At 41.9% G+C, this 15,542-nt stretch overlaps 1 protein-coding gene across 1 annotated transcript; it reads left to right on the top strand.

The window, feature by feature from the left end:
• Positions 1–2,049: 2,049 nt before the first annotated feature.
• On the top strand, positions 2,050–3,396 carry LOC112345920 (pentatricopeptide repeat-containing protein At4g02750-like). Its single transcript, XM_024673634.1, has one exon. It carries the CDS (start codon positions 2,050–2,052, stop codon positions 3,394–3,396), a length of 1,347 nt encoding a protein of 448 aa, XP_024529402.1.
• The last annotated feature ends 12,146 nt before the right edge of the window (positions 3,397–15,542 follow it).

Here is a 15,542-nt window from a genome sequence, read left to right as displayed (position 1 = left end):
ACAATTCCAACCAAGAATCAACCTTTTATCTATCATAAATATCTGGTAATAACTTCTGATACCAAATGTAAGTTCCTGAGTTTGGACTTCCCGGGAGGTCACCCAGCCCAGTACTATTCAAACCCAAGGACGCTTAACTCCAACTATCCCAAGACCCTTAACCGATTGGAAAAGGGGGTGCACTCTTGTTCATGGGCCCTTTCCCTCTATATTTGAACCCCATGGACCGTCTCTCGAGTCGTTCCCTTTGGTTGCTTACAACATGATATTGATTCAACCCTTGAGGGTCTAGGCAAAGTAGAAAATCTTTAATGAGATTGACAAAATCTTTAGCTTCTTTTATGTTGCTTTGAACCTCAATAATTTAGCATCCTTACCATGTATCAACATTATTAAGAGATTTTTTCCCTTTGTCATAGCCATTATCACTAATGTTATACTCTTCATCAAGATCTATATCCCACTCCTTTACAATCCCCAAAAGAATGTGCTAATTTGATACCAATGAAACAAACAAGGAGCAAACCTAGGCTAACCTCCCAACCTTTAAGGTGTTCCAGCTTTAAATCCCACAAGTTATAGAATATTTTTAAAATATTCTTGTGATTCATGTCTACTTTTCTCAAAAAGGTGGAGAACCAAGAAAAGGGTATCCCAATAATAATAGATCAATCAGTTATATATAAAAAGTTGGAGTGGAATATTGGTAAGGAGGCTATATAACAATTTAAAGCCTAACTTATGAGGAATATATAGAACTCAAACTTTATGCCATCAAAGTTTTCTGTCATATTAATTTTTGGCTTAAAACCAAGAAGTTATTATAAATAATTTGCTAGAACAATGAGTGGTGTGCTATATTAGATTGCTTGAACACTTGATATAACTTTCATAAAGTTTTGAAATTTAGCTGGAGCTAAAGAAGAAGATCTGAGAAAGCCATTAACATTAGAGTTTTTAAATTGTCAAAAGCTCATTATGGAAAGAAGGGAAGATGACAAACCTATTAATAAAATATTAAAGTAATGATAAGAAAAAGATCGATTTGTGTTGAACATTCTAAACACAAAGTTCTTAAGATCCATCTATGTGCATAATAGGTCTTAAATAAAATCCTATAAGCAAAGGTTTCCAAATTCAATTCCCACTATAGTTAATAGCAGTGAATATACTCTCTATAAATATAGAAAGATAGCACATGTTATGCCTTCATATGGATGGTTTACCCCCTCTATTACTAGAGAATGTTTTACCAAGTCATGACTGCTCAAAAGGACAAGCAATGGATATGTTGATTGTGGAATATTTTAGATGGTAATAAGCCTTGTGGCAATTATAATTTTTTTTGCTATATTAATGATAGCACCAACGTTTTATATCAACTTGTAGTTACACTTTTTCCATGGTAGTCTCATGTCCAACCACTTAGGATGTCACAAAGTTTTGGAGAAAGTTCAATATCAATTATATTACCCTCAGTTTGGTAATTTATTCTGTTTGACACTACTTTTAGAGTTCTCTCAAGTTGACAATATCTACAATATAGATAAAGTCTTGAGCTCTAGTCTTCATCATCCTCCCTTATGCATTCTCCAAGGCCATAATAAACCACTATAGACCTTAATCCAACATGAACGTAAATGGTCCTTCAATTTAACTTTACTCACTACTATATGTTATTCTACACACCATTCCATAAAAGGGTTTTAAATATCTATATCTAGTTTATACAAGTCACTATATTGTGTTAGCTTAGAGAGTTCTGGACTGATATGTATGGAAAAGAATCAAATAAATATTCAACTCATTAAGTCTTGTAAAAATTTGAAAAATGCAAAAGAACTCCATTTCCAAGTGGAAACAAGGCTTCCATTTGATACTTATCTTTCCAACTTAGTAATTCAAATGTATGGCAAATGTGGAAGTGTGGAAAATTCAAAAAAAGTGTTTGATAGTATACACTCAAAAAGTATCTATACTTGGGGATTGTTGCTCATTGCATACACTTCAAATGGCTACATCACCCAGGCTATACAAGTATTTGACTCTATGCCTGAACACGACTTGTTTTCTTGGACTGCAATGCTTGCAGCATATGCCAAATCTGGGTATTTGCAGCAGGCAAAGAGAACTTTCGATCAAATGAAAGAGCGTGACATTGTCTCATGGAATGCAATGTTAACAGCATACTCCAACTACCAGTTGTTAAAAGAGGCCAAGAATACTTTTGATATGATGCCAGAGCATAATATCATCTCCTGGAGTGCCATGCTTATTGTATATGCCCAATCTGGTTATCTATTCGAGGCTAGAGATATCTTTGATCGGATGCCTGAACGTGACCTCGTGTCCTGGACGGTGATGCTTGTATCCTATTCTGAGAATCTCAAGCCTCACGAGGCAAAATTTATATTTGACCAAATGCCAGAGCAAGACGTGGTATCTTGGACCGCGATGCTTGCCGCATATACCCATGCAAGGCATGTAGAACAAGCTCGTCACATCTTTGATTCCATGCGCGAGCGAAATTTGATCTCTTGGACGACGATGCTCCTGGCTTGCACAAACGTTGGGAATCTTGACCAAGCACAGGGAATCTTTGATTCTATGCCGGAGAGAGACATAGTATCATGGAATGCACTTATTGCGGCATATGCCGAGAGAGGGCAGCTTGATCATGCCAAGCGGCTCTTTAGTTCGATGGCACGCTGGGATCGCGTCTCGTGCACCGCCATCCTCCGTGGCTTTGCGATCTCCGGCGCAATTGAGGAGGCCAAGGTGGCGTTTGATTCCATGCAAGAGAAGGATCTAGTAGCGTGGAACTCGATGCTTTTGGCATATGCCCGGAACAATCACCTAGGCGAGGCGGAGGCCTTCTTCTTGGTGATGCCCGACCGCGACGTCGTCTCGTGGACGGTCATGATCTCCGCCTACGCCATCAACGGCCAGCCCGCGTCAGCCAGGCGCGTGTTTGATTCCATGCCCGAGCAGGACCCCGTGACGCAGACTGCGATGCTCTCAGTACTTGCCCAGAATGGCCATATGGAAGATGCTCACAGGATCTTTCAGGGCATGGGCGACGGGCACAACCTCGTGGCGTGGAACGCGATGCTCGACGGCTACGCCCGGGCCGGCGCCGCGCTGCAAGCCCTAGAGCTATTCCACGAGATGAAAGCGTTCGATCTTCAGGATGGGGGATCGTTCGTGAGCGCGCTCACGGGATGCGCGCATTTGGGGGATTTGTGCAGGGGATTGAGCTATTTCGCGTCGATGGTGGTCGATTTCAGCCTGGATCCCAAGAGCCAACACTACTGCTGCGTGGTGGATCTCCTGGCGCGCGCCGGGCACGTTGAGGATGCCGAGGATCTCGTCGAGAACATGCCCTTCGTCCCCTAGAGTGGAGGTGCAAGCAGGGATTCGATAAGTGTGCCCTGCTCGGCTGTTTATCGCTATTTTCAGAACAAGGTTTTCCATAGCAGTTTTTAATGTTATGGTTTAAAAATCTGTCGATTCTGATGGTCAAGAATTTTAGCGGAGCAATCGTTAGATTTGTGAACACTGTCCACAACCACAAAAGTAATGGCTCCTGCATTACTCAGAACAAAGTCGTAGTTATCTAGCCAAAGCACTATCAGCTAGCAAAACTAGGAAAAAGTAAAACCTGGCAGAGATCCTAAGACAGTTAGCTCAGCATGGACCCAAAAATGACTGGCGCCATACCATGGAAAGATCGGCCGGACAGGGCAAGCTAGCTCAATTGAAGCACAAAAAGGACTAACCTAGTGAATGATGGAACCATAAGCCTCTTGCGAGCTTAATGCCTGCTAAAGCTGTACAAGGCTATTGATCCAAGCTCCAATGAGTTCACTTCACTCAAAGTTCTCTTCATGTGTATACTGCCATGAATTTCCACCATTGGTAGCAAGTGACAATATTGATCCACACCCGAAAGAGAAGGAGCTCATGACTGCATTGTTGCTCAATCCTGGGCTGCCAAGTCCTCTCATCCATGAAATTTTTTTTCTTTTATCAAATTTGTTTAGTGTTAAAAATAAATTTTATAATTTATAAAAACAAGATTAATCTAATTCCATATGAACATTGTTTAAAAAAGTTTATAAATTTAATTTATTCATCTAAATGAGATGATAGAATATACCATAATATCCAGGTATTCTTGGTATCCATATAGGTTTGCTTATCATCCTCAAGAATGTAAGCACCTAAATTACTTGTCTTAAAATTTAAACACTCATCTGAGAATGTTTAAGAGTTAAAAATCATAGGTTTGAGATTGAGAAATATCCCTGAATATACTTAGATATTCTTGGGATATTCATTACCCTCAGACAAAAAATACCTCTCAAAGAATTAAAATTAAAGATATGCCTCTAAAAAGTTTTGATATTACAAAAAATAATGGCAATTATTTACTAAAAGAGCCTTTAGTGACATTTTTTATTTTATATATTCCCCAAAGCAAATCTCATCCTATAATCAATATGGTAGGCATTCCAAGCTTTATAACAAGAATGATGCATTATATATACTCTCAACTACTATAAAAACAACTCTATTGAGTGCACACACCTAGCTTGTACAATTAAGTGACCTCTCTAGGCTGTGGTTTTCATATATTAGTACTATATATTGAAGAAATTTAAAGAGCTTAGTGGTGAATAATATGCAATCACTAGAATATTTGCCAAGTAGTTTGAAGAAAACACATCTATTGTAGGTTATAGTGTATACAAATGAGAAACCTAAAGCCAAGTGAGGTGACCTACCTTTCCATCACCCCAACATGAGCACTAGAGGCTGTAGTGGTGGGGTTGTTTCTTTGTTTGTGTTGTCACCACCATATTTCCCATCTGTGCCACTATTGCAATCTTTGGTAGGATGTTCCACTTCCAAAGTTTCACTATTCATACCATGATATAGAAGCTAGTGTTTGAGCCAAGTTGCAAAGTGTTGGGTCTTATTGTTGTCTTTTAGCAGCCTATATCAAGGATAAATTGCTCCCAATATTCGTCACCACCACTACACCATTATCTATAATATTAATGGCTCTTTATTCTCAAACCTCCTCTTGTTGTGCACTTCCCATATCACTTAAAGCCTAATTACCCTCCATAGGCTTAGCAATTGTGTCTAATGACCTAGGGGTTGCTATCTTGGCCCCAAGTTTGTCCTAATACACTTGAGCTCCCCACCCTTGTCTTCTAAAGAGATTTTACACTATTGCAAATGTGATTGTGCGTATCAAAATTTACCTGTGGGACTTGAACTTGGGTCCAATCTCAAATTTGTGTAAGCAACCAAAAAGAACAACTTAAAAAATGATTAATATGGGTTCAAATATAGAAGGAAAAAGCTTATAAACTAAAATGCCCCTTTTCTAATCAATTAATGGTTTGATGCTTATGGGTTTAAATAATAGTGCTAAGGAAGTTTAAATTCAGGAGTTTATATTTGGTATGAAAAAAATAAAGGTTAAGGGAATCATACCACATATTGATTGACATTTGGTAGGTTTAATTTGCTCTAACTAGGCTCAACCTAAGGGGTAAGGTGTCAAGAGAGTGAAGCTTTTGGGAGAGTTGTGGCTCTTACTTTTCATTCATGAGGGTGTGAACTTGCATAAAAGTGACTCAAAAATGGTTTGATACATGATCCTTAAAGTTAAAATATAAAGGGAAAAGGCTCAGAAACAATATTGCACCCCCTTTCCCAGTTAGTTAAAGATTTTAAAATATTTGGGGTTAACTCGATCCCAACACTTTTGTAAGCTCTTGAGTTTGAACTTCCCGGGAGGTCACTAACCCAGTACTATTCAAACCCAAGGACACTTAACCCCAAATATCCTAAGACCCTTAACCGATTGGAAAAAGGGGTGCACTCTTGTTCATAGGCCCTTTCCCTTTATATTTGAACCCAATGGATCGTCTCTCAAGTCATTCTCTTTGGTTACTTACAATCCACCATGCTTCCCTACAATTTCACGCCCTTGTGAACGGAAGTTAAAAGCCGCAACTCTCCCGAGAGCCCTACTCTCTTGAAACCCTACCCCTCTGGTCGAGCCCAGCAGAAGCAAACTAGACCAGCCAGATGTCAATTAACATATGGTGTGATCCCCTAGCCATCCAACAGAGTCGGACTTGAGACCCCTAAGGCCACAGTGTTCCGAAATGTTGTCCTAAAGGCCCAGACTGTGGAAAGGAAGAGGAGTAGTCCTCTCGTGTAATGACCAAGGATACAGTTGGGTGGTGAGGAAGTTCCAGAGGACTATGGGACTTAGTGGTCAGGTTTGTGGGCCTCGATCCAATGGTAGTGTTGGCAAACACGGCCATGGGCAGAAAGGGACTTGGTGGGGACCGGAAAAGGGATATTAGGGAAGGTTATTTCCCATTAAGGATGCTAAGGAGTGGATCTGGGATGATCACTTATGGATGGAAGGCCCAATCTTTGAGAGATAGGGCTATGATGTAGGTGGTGTCAGACCACTGGTATGACCAAGGTGAATAGGCATGGCCTTAGCGTAACGGGCTGATATGTCGGTGGTACCTTGGGGTGTCAGTCATGGGATCGAACATGTGGAGCACTTGGAACAAGTGCAAAGGTTAAGTGGCATGGATGCCATTCTTAGGGCTAACAAGCCCCTAAGTCCAAAATAGGACTTACGGAGGTTGTAAGTGAGATTCTTCCAAGTTGTTGGAGGTGTGGTTAAGTGACTAAAGTAGAATGGAAAATTTAATCATTTATAACTTGGTATCAGAGCTGTTCCTTAGTCTGACTTTTATTAGTGTTCAAGTATATCACCACTAGTGTTGGCATCGGAAGGTCTAAGGAGTGGGTCTATCCTTGAGGAGTAGCAGGTCAGGAAGACATGGCTCTCCACTACAGTTCATGTGTGAATTTATAGGCGAGGTGGTGGATAGAAAAGGGCCAATAATGGAATGACTTTGGGATCTTAAGAACAGTATAAAGTTGTCCTCAGAGAGTTGAGGATGTGATCCAGATGAGCATTTGACTTAGTAAATTGGCTAATGTAATTGTAGTAAACAACTATGGTTGGGATCAGGGGAAAAATAGAGACTCCAAAATAATAAAGGAGTTACAAGATTATTCTTATATAGTTAAGGCTGGTGCTCATGAATTTGAGACCGAAATTAAGGACCTTGAGAGGTCAAATATGGATAAGGACACGAGTCTTTGAAATGGTAGCTAGGGCTACCCTTTATAAATGTTGGAACAAACCCAAGGAGTTAGGGGTGTGTTCAAAGGATGAATCAATATCCTCATCATATGGACGGATAGTCCTAATGGGCGAAGGTAGCCCACAATTATCAAAAATAGTCAAGTGTTGGAATAACATTTATAATGGTGGTCCTGGTGAGTAGGACATGAATACAAGAAGTTGTATTCCAATGAGTTGGCACCTCAAAAGTAAGACCTTATAGGTTGGGGGATTAAAAAAAATCCAAAAGGCTGAATGACTTAAGTGGAGTCAAGGAATAGTCCTAAAGGACTGATGGAAGCATTTGGATTGAAGTGTGTTGTGCCCCATGGAGGATGGGGAGGATTCATCCCTATGAATACTTGCTAAGGCATGGTAGAATGTGCAAAGTTATTCTCCTAGTCTGGAGGAGAATAATTGAAGGAAACATATGAGGCCAAAAGGCAAATAGTATTGGGATGGAACTGAACTATAAAAATTGAAAGGTATAACCAACAGTGGTTATGCAAGTTGGGAGTGGAAAATCAAAAGGGTGCTCGAGGATGTTATTACTAGCAACTGCGATGCCATAGAGAGTCTAAAATGTAAAATTATCCATGTTAGACCATATAGTAAGTAAGGAGTTTGCAAAGAAAAAACCTTAATAAGCTAAGGAACAGAATTCCTTGAAGGTTCCTAAAGACAATTCTAGGTAGATAAGTACCTAGAAAGCCAAGTGTAAATGATTCCTAGAGCGCGCAAAATTAGAGTGGCGTAGTAGAAGCGTGGTTTTGAAACTGGCCATAAGGCGAGGCTATCAAAATTGGGGAAGTAGTTCCCGAGTGTTCAAAGAGAGGGCTTTGAACAAAAGTTGATAATTAAGGACTTTCACACTTATGCATGAACCATGTTACGGTGGCCGGATGACTTGTTAAGTGAGATTTGCAAGTCAGGGGGACAAATCCCCTAGTTGAAGGTGCTAACTTCAAAAGGGGTGGCCCATGGGGCCGAGCATGGAGGAGTCTATGCATGATCATAGACTTGTCAAGTGAGAGGACTTGGCAGTGCAGAGGAACTAGGTTCCTAAGCTATGATCTATAGCACGCTTTAAGTATAAGTTGGTGCACCAGTGTGGGGAGTCATGCTAAGCATCCTAAGCGATGCCGTCCGTAGATGCATATACAGAGATTGGGTTCGAATTCCGACCCTCTAGTGCTTAGGTTCGAGTCCCAAATCACTAGGGCATGGTGATAGTTTGGAATATGAGGACACTCCTTTTTCGGTGGTCATAGACTCTCAGTGAGGAGACTAGTTTGGGCACACCGCCAAGTGAGGGATACCTCGGAGTCATGATGCACAGTTAGATTGCTTAGTGCGAAAGCTTGGCATATCGATCCAATGGTAGTGTTGGCAAACACGGCCACGGGCAGAAAGGGACTTGGTGGGGACTAGAAAAGGGATATTAGGGAAAGCTATTCCCCATGCCTACAGGCATCCTAAGGATGCTAAAGAGTGGATTTGGGATGATCACTCATGGATGGAGGGCCCAGTCTTTGAGAGACGAGGCTGTGATGTAGGTGGTGTTAGACCGCTAGTGTGACCAAGGTGAATAGGCATGGCCTTAACGTAACGGGCTAATATGTCGGTAGTACCTTGGGGTGTCGGTCATGGGATCAGACATGTGGAGCACTTGGACCAAATGCAAAGGTTGAGTGGCATGGATGCCATTCTTGGGGCTAGCAAGCTCCTCAATCCAAAATAGGACTTACAGAGGTTGTGAGTGAGATTCCTCCAAGTGGTCGGAGGTGTGGTTAAGTGACTAAAGTAGAATGAAAAATTTAGTCACTTACAGCTAGAATAAAATTACTACCAATAGTCATTGCTACAAAAAAACATGTATTACCACCTTTAGTTTGTAAAATTCACGTTTGTTTATCTCGAGGTCAATGTGATATTCTGTGAACCACTTGATCATCGTTATTTATTGGTAGAACCTGATCCAGATCTTGGTTGTTTGATGGTTGAATTGGAGCTTGATCCTGGCTGTCTGGTGGTGGAACATGAACTTGATCTAGAGCTTCCTCATCCTCACCTCTATCGTCACTTATATTGCTATCATTGCTAGCATTGATAACTTCCTTGTGATTTAGTGTAGAGGTCTCCTTCCCTAAGAACTCCAACTCCCAAAGGCATTTTATCTTTTATGCCTTCGAAACTCTTGTAAACATTTTTGGGTACATTCTTCCATCCCTTACACCTTTTGCAACAAGTCGAGTGCAAACTGGTGCCTCAAATGGCATACCTCTATATCAAAGATATTTGTAAACAATATATATTTAAAAAAAGTCTTAGAAATGTAAGCTTTATGTCACATGAAATAAGGCTAACCATGTTGGCAATTATAAATTGTTGTGCTTGTATACTTCTCTGACAACCACCCCTCTTCAATCCTTTCTAATGATGTGTTGATGTAGGTGTCGAAAGACATAAATGTGCCATCTAGATCGTTATTAATATGCAGTGCCAAGAACTTCTCACCTTCACTTATAGTTTGCGTGATGTAGATAACTCTTCGCATCATGTTTTCAAATAGTTTTGGCAATTCTTTCTCTCCGTTCATCAAGTAGACATTGAGGAACTCCAAAGTCTCTATTTGTTGCTTATATAATAGCTTCAATTTTGTGATATTGTAAATCATATTATCTGGAGTTTTATTCACTACAAAAGTAATATATGCATAATTGAGAAAATGAAGTGTGATAAAAAACTTATATCATGAGAAGAAATTTTAGCTATAGTCTCTAGCCACTCCTTCGGCCTACAATTGTTTGCAATGCATACTAATTTCTTCAACTTTGAAGACTTTGCATATTGAATTTTGTGCTCAATTTATACGAACTCAGCCGAGAGCTCTTCCCGACTCTTCTCTAGATATGAAAGTTTATAAGCATCTTGCTCAACCTTCACCAAAGACTAAAAACCAAAACAATTAAAAGAGGCCCTTATAAAATGAAAAGGAAAGACATACCTTGCACTACACAATGAGCATAAAATTGATTGGGTTGTTGAACCAAGTTGTACTGTCATTTCGAGTGCATGAGTGCTGAATAAGTGTTGTGAGATCACCATCATAATGTTGGCAGATGTTATCCTCACTCAAGTCTACCAAAAATTGAAGTTGCTCAATATCATGAACAAAATTTTGCTTTTGAATAGCGAAGTACCCAAGTTTATATTTAAACATGACAAACAAGTTAAAGTGGAGTTGGAAGTAAAATTATAAAACTTACACATTAATCTTTCGGCAGGCCAAGATAAGTCTGTTGACATCCAAAGGTCCTCTCGCATAGACATGGCTGACTGGAACATTGATATGGTAGATAGGATCATTGCAAAAATGATAGTTGATACACTTCATCTAAGCCCCATATCAGTGGTTACCGTCAATAATTTGGAATATTGTCCCTGCAAGTTGTTGAGTCTTAGGATGTCTGATAAACATGTTATCAAATTCCAAGGACTTCCTCCTCCAAGTAGGATCCCAACTATTCACAATCTCAAATGTGATGGTAATGATCTCTATTGTTCCTGGCTTGCAAAAAGAGACTAGAAACATACTAATATTCATTGCAAGGCCATTCTTTTTGAACAAGCTGTATATATCTGAGTTGACATACTTAGATGCTATGCGGAAAAGGTTCATCTACTACAAACAGCAAAGGGGGATTTCTCTGATCAAGTCATAAGGGCCTGGCCACTTGAGTGCATTAAATGTTTGGTGAATTGCTTTTTCCTTTGTCCACATAACAGTCTTTTGGAAGTGCTTATCCACCACATTGTCAAGAAGTTCTACAACTTTTTCAACTTTAGGCTATTCCTCAAGTTTCCTGGTCCTTTTTGGGTCCTTTTTTGGAGCCTTGCTTATTGCTCGCTTCATGCTTGTTCCTCGAGCACTTTGTTGGGAGTTCCACTCCCGCTCTCAACTTTCCAAGTCGGAGCTTTTAGTCCAAACGTGTTACGCTTGTTTGGCTTTCACTTCGGCCACTACCACATGGCACCCTTCCGGCTCCACTTTGGGGCCTAGGGATTTTGTGTCTCACAACTCCACCGCCCATAGATGAAGTTCGATATCCTCATCGAACGGTAAACCCTTTTATAAAGTAACACCCGCAGGTATTACCATTCCCATCCTTGGCACCCAGCCAATATTTGTCTATGGTTTGACCCCGAAGGCTCACCATGCCTTGTCCATCCTCTAAGGAGGATAGTCTCTCCAACTTAAAAACTGATTGGACCACTTGGGGTGGTTCTTTCCGTTTATTGGTTTAGTTCTCGCTAAACCCGTTAGAGACACCCTCTCTAACTCAATTCCACTACTCATTCTTGAGTAGTCACAAATTCCATTGATCTACTTTTGCACTTTGGAACGTTTACTTTTGACTTCTTGAAGTCAATTTCCTAGGTGTCTCCGACACCTTGCTTTGCACATTTTGTGCAACTCCACTTCCCCTCCTAGGAAGTTCTCTACTCGAGGGCACCCTCATCCTCTTTTCTATTTTTGTGCCACCATTGGCATTACGTTCCATTTATCATTATTTGTGCTAGGCCTGTCCATGGCCCTATCTTTTGGCTACTTAGTTGCTCCTTCACTTGGAGCCTTTCCTTTGCCAAATTGGAGCACTTGGGAATCCATCCTTGGAAGTCCACTTCTTTTTCCGCAATTCGTTAGCATGAAACACATTAGTGTTCCTTGGCTAACTTTGCCACTTGGATTCTTTCCAATGGATTCCATGGCCCTATCTTGGGCACTCGTCTTTTGCTCCTATCGTTGGATTGTTGCACCAAGCAACATAGGATTGCTACCTCCATTTTTAAGGCTTCCTTTCGGTTCCATAGCAAACACTTTGCTTTGCCAAGTCCAAAGGGTGTTCACCCCTAGTACGTCTCTTTAACATTTTCTGTCGTGGGCTCTATCCACGGCCCAACTTTTTGAGACCCTCCCTTGGATCTTTTATAGAGACTACTTTCCTTGGACTTACTATGCCATAGCATTGACATAGCTCATTTCCCTTAGGTGTGCTTCCCACTTGGTCACCTCAACCAAGCCACACCTTTATCAATGGTTCAAATCAACACTTTGAACTAGGAATCATATTTCTTAACCCAAACAAAGACTTTGTCCTTGTTTAGCCACAAGATCACCTAGTGATCTTATCTTGATCCCTTAATAGGTCTATCAATAGGGACTAGGTCTTCCAGACCCTTCTAAGTTGTTGACTATGACCCCGGGGGCATCCCCCACACTTGGCGGTGCGCCCAAGCCAGCCCTTCCGGCCAAGGATCCATAGCAACTGAGACTTGGGTGTCCCCATCTCATTCACCACGTCCTTGGTGCCCTTTGCACCAAAGTGTTCAAGTTAGATATGCCGAGCTTTCACTCTAAGCAATCTAACCGTGCATCACGACTCCGAGGCATCCCTCGCTTGGCGGTGTGCCCAAACCAGTCTCCTCACTGAGAGTCCATGACCACCGAAATATGAGTGTCCTCATATTCCAAACCATCACCACGCCCTAGTGATTTGGGACTCGAACCCAAGCACTAGAGGGTTGGGACTCGAACCCAACCTCCGTATATGCATCTACGGAAGGCATCACCCAGGATGCCTGGCGTGACTCCCCATACCGGTGCACCAACTTATACTCAAAGCGCGCTACAGATCACAGCTTAGGAACCTAGTTCCTCCACATTGCCAAGTCTTCTCACTTGACAAGTCTATGATCATGCATGGACTCCTCCATGCTTGGCCCCATGGCCCACCCTTTTTGAAGTTATCACCTTCAACTAGGGTATTTGTTCCCCTGACTTGCCAATCTCACTTTGGCAAGTCCTCCGACCACTGTAACATGGTTCCTGCACAAGCGTGAAAGCCCTTGATCATCGACTTTCGTTCAAAGCCCTCTCTTTGAACACTCGGGAACTACTTCCCTAACCTTGATAGCCTTGCCTCATGGCAAGCTTCAAGACCACGCTTCTGCTGTGCCACTCTGATTTCGCGCGTGCTTTGAACCATTTACCCTTGGCCTTTCTAGGTACTAAGCTACCTAGAATCATCTTTGGGAACCTTGAAGGAACCCTGTCCCTTAGCTTGCTAAGGCCTCCCTTTTTGCAAGCTTTCCAATTACTATATAGTCTAACATGGACAATTCCATATTTTAGACTCTCCATGGCATCACGGTTGCTAGCGGCAACACCCTCGAGCCCCCACTTGATTCTCCACTCCCAGCTAGCATAACCAACCTTGGTTATACCCTTCGATTCCTATGATTCAATTCTACCCCCTTACTTCTTGCTTTTGGCTTCACACCTTTCCTTTGGTCATTCTCCTCCAGACCAGGAGGATATCTTTGCACTTTCTATCATGCCTTAGCAAGTATTCTTAGGGATGAACCTACCCGATAGCCTAGGGAGTGGTTCCTTAATCCAAGTATGCTCACCCTATAATCCCACACACCGAGATTACGTTGTTGCTTATGGGCCTTTACATGCCCATTGCTAGCCTTGCCAAAATTCCATTTTTGGCTTTGTCCAATTCAAGTAGACAGTCTTCTCCTGTCTCCGCCACCTTGGACATTTGGATAGCACCTTCTATCCATCATTCGCTAGGGACTTAGTCCCTTGGGCCTTATCTATTGCCCTTGCAACATCAAACACCACCTCCTGGTGTTCTAGAGCGTTCTGGTGTCCCAATGACGGCTTCCTTGACAATGAGTATTTCCTTTCATGACATTGACTTACCATATTGCAACATAAGCAACTTATCCCCCGTAAGGGTATATCCAACTTCCTTATGCCATTAAGAAGGCTTGGGTAGCTACCTTCTACCCGTTTAACCAATTATTTTGCACCTCTTGCTTAGTTGCCTCATAGTTGTTAAGTTCTACAACTCATTGCTGGTGCTTCCACACCTCCATCATTATCTGGGTCACCACACTCCAACTGCATGCTCTGCAACTTAGGCTATGCCATTCCCATTTCCATTGGGATTCCTTTGGCAAGGGGTTCTCATGAACCCACCAACATAGCCTCAAGGTACCACACCTTGGCACATTTGGTGTGTCCACACCATCGGCTCCACGAGCCTACCTCTATGACACTTCTTCTTTGTGTCTAAGGTTTTGCCAAGACCAATACCACTCTTTCTCATGCCAACCAACCGTTAGTATTGCACCATAGAGGTCACACACAACTTTGTTTCAAAGTTGTTTTCTTTTGGGAACACCCTTCCCACGACTTTAGCATGGCACATTTTGCCATCGATGAGATACCCTCTGTTCTCATCCTTGGATCCTATGAAGCCCCCCATCCTTCGTGGGGTACCACTCAGTCCAAATGCTTCCATCAATCTTTTAGGATTATTCCTTGACTCTATTGGAGTCATCCAGCTTTTTGGACTTTGTCATCCGATGACCCATGAGGTCCTACCTTTGAGGTGCTAGCTCACTGGAATACAACTTCTTGTATTCAGGTCCTACTCACAAGGACCATCTTTGCAAGTGTTACTCCGACACTTGATTTGTTCTCTTGGGGCAACCTTATGCCTCTTAGGACCACTTGTCCATGTGATGAGAATACCAACTCATCCTCTAAGTACATCCCCAACTCCTTGGGTTGTTTCAGCATTTATCAAGGGTAACCTCAGCTACCATTTCGAGGACTTGTGTCCTCTCCTATATTTGACCTCCCATGGTCATCAATTCCAGTCTCAAAGTTATGAGCACCGGCCTCAACTATATGAGGGTAATTTTGTGACTCCTTTATTATTTTGGAGTCTACATCTTTCCCGTGATCCCAATTATAGTTGTTTACCACAACTACGTTAGCCCGTTTGCTGCGTCAAACGCTCATCTGGATCACATCCTCAGCTCTCAGAGGAAACCTTATACTGTTCCCAAGATCCCAAAGTCGTTCTATTATTGGCCCTTTCCTATCCACCACATCGTGCCCAAGTTCACGCATGAACTTGAGTGGAGAGCCATGTCCTCTCGACATGCTACTCCTCAAGGATAGGCCCCCTCCTAGGACCTTCCAATGCCAACATCAATGGTGATATACTTGAGCACCAATAAAAGTCGGACTAAGGAACAGCTCCGATACCAAGTTGTAAGCGACTAATTTTTCCATTCTACTTTAGTCACTTAACCACACCTTCGACCGCTTGGAGGAGTCTCATTCACAACCTCCTTAAGTCCAATTCAGGACTTGGGGCTTGCTAGCCCAAGAATGGCATCCATGCCACTCATCGCTTGCACTTAGTCCAAGTGCTCC

Source organism: Selaginella moellendorffii, unplaced genomic scaffold, assembly GCF_000143415.4.
Source record: "Selaginella moellendorffii unplaced genomic scaffold, v1.0 SELMOscaffold_11, whole genome shotgun sequence".
NCBI classification, from domain to species: Eukaryota; Viridiplantae; Streptophyta; class Lycopodiopsida; order Selaginellales; family Selaginellaceae; genus Selaginella; species Selaginella moellendorffii.
Note: the sequence above shows the minus strand (reverse complement) of the source record. Positions and strands in the feature narration are given on the sequence as shown.

Coding starts and splice junctions, on each gene's coding strand:
- LOC112345920 (XM_024673634.1), top strand. CDS start 2,050: ATGCCTGAACACGACTTGTTTTCTTGGACTGCAATGCTTGCAGCATAT.